Raw genomic sequence first — 9,988 nt, forward strand, 5'->3', positions numbered from 1 at the left:
CGAGTTCCGTTAGAATCATTATGCGCAGTAGAGTCTTCAATTCGTCCGCTAGTAAGTCCGTTCTTATATGGAGTCTCAAGTATATATATACATGATATATACATTATTGCCTGATATATATGGAGTTTCGTGTCTCATGGTGTCTCACGATCAGAAATACCGGTATAAGTTCTTCAGGGTTACCAAAGCTGGATGCCATGAATATCAAAATTTTCGACTGTAGTTTCGTTTCTTTAATATCGTACTTATTTTATGGGTACGTGTCACGTTATTTTATGGCGGGAATAACATGTGGCGCGCCACGGCAATGTACGTCAAATGCATAAAGCAAACGACTCCAATATGGCGAATGTAAGGGATAGTGATACGTCGTTGTGGCTTCATAACAAGCTTGGAACGTCAAATGATAGCTGGACAGGAAGTTCAATTTGTTCGCAACTTAACGCAGAGGTGTTGCGGAACATTAAAGATTGTTTTCCAGACCTTCAGACGCAAGTTAAACTCAAGTTACTGCTTTCGTTCTTCCACATACCAAGGCGAAATGTCGAGGAGGTGAGGATAGTTTACTTGTTGCAAACACTGAACATGTGCGTAAAACGAAACGATATTTCACCTGTATAGAGACCATGTAATCCTCGGCAACGTGTCCGATGCAATGAATATTTCGTTATATTCGCGCACGCACCGTAGGCCTGCTACCTATTTAATTTTATTTGAGCGCCGGATGTTTTTGGAACGTGTAGTAAACAACCGTGTTCCATATACGACGAAGCTTTCTTGTAAAATGAACGGTAGTTTTAATTGACGAGTACCAATTGATAGTATTTGCAAAAAGATATAATGGATTTTTAAGATATTCCAACTTGTTTCACGTTATTCCTGTTTATAATTTCCATTGAATTGTACAGTGGCGTGTTGAACTTGAAGAAATTATCGAGGTGGCATCCCTCGACAGCGAGCTGTGGGTATCAATGTTATCCGAAGCGATGAAGACTTTCCCATCTACGGGTTCTTTGAACACAGACATCACAGATTTAGACGAGCATAGACCTATTTTTGGAGAGCTAGTCAACGACCTTAGAAAACTTTTGAAGAAACAAAATGATCCAGCAATGCTTCCATTAGAATGTCACTATCTGAATAAGACTGCGCTTACCTCTGTGGTTGGTCAACAGCCAGCACCAGTTAAGCATTTCACATTGAAGAGGAAACCAAAAAGTGCTGCTCTAAGAGCAGAATTACTTCAAAAGAGTACAGACGCAGCAAGCAATCTGAAGAAAAGTACTGCACCCACGGTGCCTGTGAGGAGTAGAGGGATGCCTAGAAAAATGACTGACACGAGTAAGTTTACTTATCTGATTCTAATTATCATCTATAAAACAATAAAAAGCTAACATATTCTTTTATATCCAGCACCGCTAAAAGGAATTCCCAGCAGAGTTCCAACGAGTGGTTTCCGGTCTCCTTCCATCACAAGCTCTTCAATGTCTAATAGAACACCTATCAGCAGTAGGATTCGCAAAGATGGTGGTATTAAATTATTGGACATTAACGAGCAACCGATTGGATATGCTCAGGCAAAGAAACGGAAGAGAATGTTGGAGATGGAAGAACAGCAGAAAAAAGTTGCAGAAGCTCAAGCAGCTGCAGCTGCTGCAGCGTCAACGGCGACGACGATAACAGAAACGTCGACCACTCCGGAGTATGCTCAGGGTCTAGCTTCTATCAATCCACCAGCCACACCAATTACACCCGTGGCATCTGTACAGACTTATACGACACCTACTACTCTAAGCGGAACGTCGACAGTAACTACTCCGCAAACACGTATGTTTTCATGTTATGATACCGTGAATTTCTGATAATTTCACAGGCAATTAACGAAGTTATTATTGTATAGCCACAACTCCGACTACGCCTACTACTCCAACTACAGCAATACCAGTTACGACACCGACAGTCATTACACCAGTGGAAAGCACACCTGTCGGGGTGCAAACTGTTAGACCGGCTCAAACAGTTACGCAGATTCGTATACAAACTACCGCACAACCGGCCAACGCGGCTGCAAATACAAGAAAGGGTCTATCTCTCACGGTGCGTACAAACAGCACGTTCACAGTGGGTCAAAACAATACATAGTTACAAGCCCGAAGCTGATCCGACTGACTCGACCGGATCGTCGCGTCGTCTCTCTTATAGATAGCCTTCACAAAATTCAATCTTGATTTTTGATGTCTTTATTGCACAGGGAAATAATACGCCGGTTTAGAAACTTTAATAATGCACTAGTAAATCTGTCTGTAATCGAAAATTTGATCCACTGTATACTGCGTTGAAATCACTAGGTATTGTCTCTTAATAACAAGAGGTTTTATGTTATTAGCGAGAACAAATGTTGGAAGCACAAGAAATGTTTAGAACAGCTAACAAAGTTACGAGACCAGAGAAAGCTCTTATCTTAGGTTTTATGGCTGGCTCCAGAGGTACGTATCTGGTACATGCTGTAAATTAAACATATCGCGGGAATTTGAGCACTGATTTTGCATCGAACATTTTCTTAGATAATCCATGTCCAAAACTGGGAAATATAGTGACTGTGATGTTATCCGAAAATATCGAGGAGGTAACGCAACCGGATGGGACAACAGTGCCAATGCTGGTAGAAACGCATTTCCAAATGAATTACACGAACGGCGAATGGAAGAGGATAAAAAAGAATCGACGAATTGTTACGGAGGAATCTACGTCCACTGCGACACCAACTCCCAGTGCAACTGCTACGGCTTCCAATTAAAAAGAAAAAGAGAATAAGTTGAAACCAAAAAAAATTGTGGTCAGATGAAGGTTACATAGGTTGATCATTTCGTTGTTTTCAATGTAAAAAGTCTGTCTTTATGTATAGTAAAGAAAGAATTATGTCGGGAAAGTACACGGCCTACGTGTAATCGAACTTGTATATCACGTTTCTGTAGTAAAACTTCGAGACATATACATGTTGAAGTAATAACATGAACAAACAGTTGTGTTAATCGAAAGTACATGTAAGAAATCAAGACGCTCTGTTTCCCGTTCGGCCAATTGAAGAAACGATTTTGTAGGAGACTCGAATTTTCATTTTCGATCGAGAACAATTTTGTTTTAGCTCTCGTGTATGAGTTTCCAATATCACGACAGCAAAAATAGCTGATCTCCATCTGCGTGTGTGTGTGTCTGGTTTCGCCAACGACAAGCCAATTCTTGAAATAGTTATCACTCGATTACGAAGTCAAATGCTATTCATCGATAAATCGTGTGATATGTTTCATTGCGGGAAAACCCAGGCGTATTTACTTTAAATGCAATGATTACCGTTCGCAATTTAAATTTATATATGTATGTACATATATAGCATATATATATGTCTCTCCATTTAATAAGAACGAACTAAAAGGTTATAATATTGTTATTTGAATAAAATATGATTATATTGATTAATTAATATTTGTCTCCGTAACATTACGGTTTGGCGAGTTCTCTAGCATCACGTTTCTATCCCTGTCACTTTATAGTGCAACCAATTGGGAAGTATGAGCAAGTGTCCAGCCAATGGGAGCTGAGATGAAATCGCTTTTACTGCTTTTGAATGTCGCGCGACGCAACGGAGGGAAAACTAAACATATTTATCCCGACTGATGTTGCCCTCTATGTTGTATTCGGCACAAGACGAATATAATCGTTTTGCAAAAAGATGATACAAATTATTTAAATAATTTCTTAACGAACAATCCGCCCCGAGTCAGTAAAAAATTGCTCTGATTCGAACCAGTTTCACGATTTCCTACGATGCCCTTGAATAAAATGCACCGTGCGTTTGAAAAGTGAGTTATATAACCTTTCCAAAATCCAGGCCGACTTTTCTACTACGTCCGGCTTTCTGTTGAGTATAGTGTTTTCATAATTAGCGGAATTAACAATTCCACTTTCTCCTATAAACATTTTGGCACTGAGGTGATCAGTAATTCGTGTATTCGTAATGTTACGATTATTATCATCTTTGCGTCCTCAAATTTACAAAACGGTAAGTTACCTAACCTATCGAGGATAAGAGTTTCACTTTATTCAGTTGCATGTTAACGAAGGAATAATTCGAATGTTGTCTTGGCATTGACAAAATGATTTTTGATCTGTCCAATGTAATTAACGATAGGATAATAAAGTCCTACGAATATATTTCTAATGTTTGCAGGCGAGCACTGTGTTAACCGTGACAAAATTTAAGAATCCAACACTAGTTGAGAATGCACGCAGTCTCTGCCTCAGTTCTAAGCTTCTCTGTTGTCGGCCTCAGGTGCAGAAGTCTGCTCCTGACTTCGCTGGAACAGCAGTGGTCGATGGAGCATTCAAAGAGATAAAGCTGAGCGACTATAAGGGCAAATACGTTGTCCTTTTCTTTTATCCCTTAGATTTGTAAGTTTCTATTCCATAAGAATCCAAGACAATTGAATCATTTCAAAAGCCATATCAATGTATTTATTTGTAGCACATTCGTATGCCCCACCGAGTTAATAGCATTCAGTGAAAAAATATCAGAATTTAAAGCTTTGAATGCTCAGGTAATTGGAGTCTCTACGGATTCTCATTTCAGTCATCTGGCTTGGATTAATACTCCACGAAAACAAGGTGGACTGGGTGGTAATTTGGGCTATCCCCTCCTTAGCGATTTTAAGAAAGAAATATCGTCTAAGTACGATGTCTTGCTTGAAGATGGAATAGCCTTGCGAGGGTTATTCATTATAGACAGAGAATGTGTTCTGAGACATCTTAGCGTGAACGATTTACCAGTTGGCAGGAGCGTCGACGAAACACTGAGGCTCATCAAGGCCTTCCAATTTGTTGAAAAACATGGAGAAGTTTGTCCCGCCAACTGGCAGCCAGACTCTAAGACTATCAAACCGAATCCAAAGGACAGTAAAAAGTACTTTGAGACAGTAAACTAGGTACTTTAATCTCGAACATAACTGAACATACTGAAATATAAAATAATATATACACATACTGCAACACCGAAACCAACACTATCATTGGTGATTGGATCTAGAGTATTCATGCATTTTTCGATCTAGAGTTTAACGAAGCTTTTTTTTTATATTGTATTCGACCAAATAAAAACTTTAAGAGCGATATTTTATTTCGTTCCTGGTCGTTATTTGTAACATTGTACAGGCATGTTTTTCACCCTCTCTGCTAATAAAATGTTCAAAGAGAGGGAAAGAAAGAAAAATGTAAATGAGCGACAGCATGCACGGTTTCTATAATCACGTTGCTGGTAGCTAGAGTTTCTTCCGACAAGGGTGTACTCTGTCGTTTCAATCGCAAGCAAAGGGCACGAGGGCTGGCGATGCTCGAATAGAAAGTAAGAGGGGAAGAGAAAGGTGCGTGAAACGCTCTTACATATGCGTGCGATGCGGAGGATTCAGGGGTGGAATCCGAAGAGCCGCCGTGGGGAGGGAGATCAGCAATCTTGTGCTGGTTAATTTGATTCTTTGTGGCGATGGAAGTAATAGCGACGGGTCAAATCTTTCTAAGTCCGTTCAGGATTACTCCCACCGTTCCGCGTTTCTCCTACAAAAGCACCAACCCTCGAATTCACACGAAAAGTGGAGCAATGACGAACTGATTTCTTCACAATACCATTGCATTCGAATCTCCGTATCAATGTAATCATTTTTCACGGCAATTATCGCGACATACTTGAAATTGACGCGCGGTTACGTTCAACCCCCAATTATCAAGTTCCTGGAAAATTAAAAACATGTAAAAGCCGAATTGATAAATAATCGAAGTCAGACAGAGTCTGCACTATTAACTTTTTGCACTGAGACCGTTTTGACTACAGAACTAGGACGCTTTATCTTGTGCAGAATATTTTCGTTAATCGTCTAGTGTATTTTATCGAGTGTATTTACCCGTATCACACTTGACAGTTTAGCAATTTATTAAACACAAAAACATTTAGTACTTAATGTATAATATAATATAATGTATAATTATTTTGAGTTACAATACTGCCTTTCAGTAGTGCCTTAAAGGGACAGTCGAGTGCAAAGAAATTCTACTGAATCTAAGTCGGACATTTCATGTGCACAAAAATCTAATACAAACACTATGAATCTTATTTTTCTTCTAGGACAGAGTGATGAGCAACCCGCTGGTCCGCGGGTTGTAAACGTTGTAGATAGTACAGAAAATTGTAGTGCAAAGGGTTAAGAAGACGGAAATTTAGAAAGGTAGTGGTAGCAATGGATGACGAGCGAACTCATCGTCCCCATTTGAAAGTTCAAAGTGCTCGGAACGTAGATTTAGCTACGGGGTCCGGACGTTAAAGTACCGATTAGAATCTAATTACGTCGGATCGGGTACCGAGGACTGGGCCGACTCCCGGGTTCCCGATAAATTTATAAGAGAGAGCTTATTATTCTGTGAAGAGATGCCGGCGACGACGCCCCCGAGGAAGGGATAAAGTAACCGGAGAAGAGGGTTGGTGGAAGAAGGCGACGCAAGATAGACGGGAAGCGGGGAAAAACTGAAAAGCGACGCCTGAGATAAACGGCTCATCCGCTCCCGCCCCATAAAATCCAATCCTGTCCTTTGCGAGCCGAAATCTCGAGATTAAACATATTCGAGCGAGCAGCCACGGTCGCCTGTGCCCTCTGTGCGAACCTTCAGAGACTTCTTCGACGTCCAACAGTCACGGGAAGTGCTCTTCATCAACCAAACATTTTATTTGCGTGAATTACCGAGCACTCGAAGCTCGACCAATATGTCTGTAATTATATATGCGCATGTTTCTTTAGATTGCTTCTTTACATCAACATTCTTAAGCATCGTGTTAAAGAATTGAAATAATCAGTGGAGACGTATTTGCGAATAGATATTTTCTTTAATCTATGGTTTACAATTTTATTTATACGAACATTTTCAACACAATCGTTATTATTACTCTGAGCTAATTGCAGAGGCAATTGTCCTTAGTTAGTGGCAACATCTGGATGGCCCCCTCAGGGTCTATGCTCATTTTATTGTTTAAGAATTTAATTCTAAAAATTTGTCGAATTAGGAATGAAGTTGCTGTCGCTTTTAAACAATTTGTAGAGAAATTCTCAACTGGTGATCGCCGATTTTAGAAAGACTGTTATAAGATTGCCGGTAAGTGAAGTGTTAAGTAGATCGCCGAACATCAAGTTGGAAAATGAAGTTTGGTTGTCCGGTGAACCGGCTGCCACGGTAGCGAATGTAAAGGTCGTTTAAGCGTTAGTTACGAAACAACAAGAGGAGCAATTAGAACGAGAAGCCGTACACCGACACCCTCAACAATCTCGGGGGTGGAACAAACTGACGGCGATAGACGACTAGGAAGTCGATTAGACCGGGAAAATCCCCCCGGACGGGCGACGACATAATCCACGCTCACTCTTAATCGGACGAACATTACGACGAATTGGCCGAGCGTCAAAAGGAAAATCGATAACCGGCCGGCATCGGGTGGTCGAGGCAAAACGCCAGGAATAAAATCGAAAAAAAGGAAGACGGGTGGGGGAGGGGGCGGGAAGAAAAAGCGAAGAGAGAAAGAGGAAGAAGAAGAATCGCGTGTAATTCAATTCGCAAACTTTCCAGAAGGGATGAGACGCGAATCAATGGAAAAATCTAGCTGAGCTATTGTGGCCTCGGTTTAATCCGCAAGCTTCCTTCCACTGGCGTGCCGCGATTTCTGCCGATTATTCAGCGTTTGCTGCACCCGGGTCCCATATTTCCGTTTTCCACCGGTCAAGAGGAAAATATCGGACGCAAACTCACGACAAAGACAATAGGAGTACATCGCATTCTCAGACTCTTGGCAGAGCCGCACTGTCTACGAAACGCGATCAGTAGACCGCGGATTTTTGTGCGTAATAACAATTATCCGCATCAATTGCAGAGTATGAGAGTTACATAAACGAGTATTTCATTTTTAACAATTTTGTAGAGCTGGAAACAATACACCAGTTCTTTCTGTTCTACGTGTCTTTACTATTTTGCATTTGATCTAATCATTTTTGTTATAAATGTATCAAATCCCCACTCTAGTGATCAGATTTCTTCCAATTTGAACCGTGTAAAATGGCGTGAAGTACTATTGCTGTGGAAGGATCAATTAAAAACTCCTCAGCGATGAGTTATTATAAGTTAAATAAGTTACTTTCATGGTAATTTTGGGGATAGACATTCGTCACTCTCGGTGTTCGTTAATTCAGTCACCCTAAGGAGCATTTCTCATCCCTGTTTCGGGGATGTACATAGAATGGCGTTCCGGCTCAAACTCGTCGGTTTATTGTCAGGCGGGCGATCGAAGCGAGAGCGAGCGCGTCAAAGAGGATCCTCTATCGTTTCTGGTGAAATAGAACTCGCGTCGTTTGAGCCTCTTTGGTCCCCTCGAGCCTTGCCCCGTTCCTCTCTTCGTCTACTTTCTGTCCCTCTCTCTCTCCCTCTCTCTTTGCTGTTCCTTTTTTTACCCTCTCGCGGAGCCGTCTAATAACCTCTCCGGGGCTCTCGCGACTGCTCGCGAAAAGGAACATTTTCTTAAAGGAGCATTCAGAGCGCGGCTTGATAGGTGGATATTATAGTAGCAGGGGAGTGAGGAGAGGGGGAGGGTTACCCTTGGTGGTTCGACGCCGGTGAGGGGGGTGGTGAAACGGGGTTTGCGAGGGGGTAAATGTGGCGCGGCGGCCACGAAAACGAGGAGACAGAAACGCTCGCCGCGCGGGGGTTGTGCTCCCGGGGGTTGGTGATGCCGGTGAGGGTAGCAGGCAGAGGAGGGAAGGGATGCATCCATCCATATCCATCCCGGGGTGGCTACCCCGAGCTTTGATTACTTGTTTTAATCTTCCGACTGCCGACTGGGCGAGCATCTGTCACTCAAAATCCGTAATTGCGCGCGGTATTCCTCCGCCCCGCGCCCTCACAGCCCCGCCCGGGATACCTAAACCCCGGGCTAGGGATACCCTCTTGCTGCTTTTGAGCATCGCCATTACTTTCTTATTGCTCGTTTAGCACTTTCACACTGGTTTACCAGTTACCGGCTCCGCGAGCGCATTCGTAGGCGATCGGGTAATCGGATTACCGTTCCTGAAATTCCCGCTTCCCCCCACCTTTCTCGTTGAACCGATTTACCCACCGACTTACCCGGTTCGGGTGCAATCATGCTTTCCACCGGGGATGCTACCTTGTGTAACCTTTGGCATCGTTAGGTTGAAGTAGAAAAAGACGGGCCAGCACCGTGGCCTCCGTGGCTCGAATGCTACGTTGCTGGTTGGAACATGAAATTCGAGGTGCGGTGGGATAACCGTGTTTGCATATGAGCGAGGATTGAAAAGTGTTATTATAGTGATTATAAAGAGTATTGAGTATTATTTCATATGATGGTGAAGGAAGGATGGAGTTAAAATATGGGTAAAAATGAAAAAGTTTTTTTAGTAGAAACAGATAAATGCGTGCACTATAAAAATCCATTCTTAAGTGGGAAGAAAATGTACACTTTGAGAAACAGAATGTGGCATTAAGACTCGAAACATGAATGAGACTGAATGGCTTAAAGAGACTTGAACATGACTATTATTTATTTCACATATGAGATCAGATACAAGTCTGTGCGCTGTTCAGTCTATCTAAATCAAGTATCAGCTTACGAGAAGACCTAGTCTGGGTCTATTTCTAAACATGAAATTTTTTGAATTAATTCCACCGACTTTGTAGAAACGGCCCACTGTGTAGGCGTGGGGTAAAAAAACGTCCGGGCCGGTATTAAATGAACGAACCTACCCCTGTAGCTGGCTCTCCGACAAGGCACCGTCCACCCCCGTCCGCCCTATCCACTTACCGCACGAATGGACGAGGTGGTCATCAGATCGATGAAAAGAGATTCGCGACACGCCACCGCCGCGCTCTGCACCGACGCTAAAACCGTGAACCA

The 9,988-nt window shown here is 42.3% G+C and overlaps 2 protein-coding genes across 2 annotated transcripts; both read left to right on the forward strand.

Moving 5' to 3' along the window:
• The first annotated feature begins 290 nt into the window (after positions 1–290).
• Nelf-a (Negative elongation factor A) lies at positions 291–3,454 on the forward strand. The gene is made up of 6 exons (XM_076439738.1): positions 291–552; positions 909–1,341; positions 1,414–1,827; positions 1,901–2,097; positions 2,387–2,486; positions 2,565–3,454. Exons 1-6 carry the CDS (start codon positions 319–321, stop codon positions 2,795–2,797), a joined length of 1,611 nt encoding a protein of 536 aa, XP_076295853.1. The 5' UTR covers positions 291–318; the 3' UTR covers positions 2,798–3,454.
• Positions 3,455–3,684: 230 nt separating this feature from the next.
• Tpx-3 (thioredoxin peroxidase 3) lies at positions 3,685–5,170 on the forward strand. Its single transcript, XM_076439744.1, has 3 exons — positions 3,685–4,060; positions 4,229–4,449; positions 4,523–5,170. The coding sequence occupies exons 1-3, from the start codon at positions 4,016–4,018 to the stop codon at positions 4,977–4,979; spliced, it is 723 nt and encodes a 240-aa protein (XP_076295859.1). The 5' UTR covers positions 3,685–4,015; the 3' UTR covers positions 4,980–5,170.
• The last annotated feature ends 4,818 nt before the right edge of the window (positions 5,171–9,988 follow it).

This window comes from Lasioglossum baleicum, chromosome 15 (genome assembly GCF_051020765.1).
Source record: "Lasioglossum baleicum chromosome 15, iyLasBale1, whole genome shotgun sequence".
NCBI classification, from domain to species: Eukaryota; Metazoa; Arthropoda; class Insecta; order Hymenoptera; family Halictidae; genus Lasioglossum; species Lasioglossum baleicum.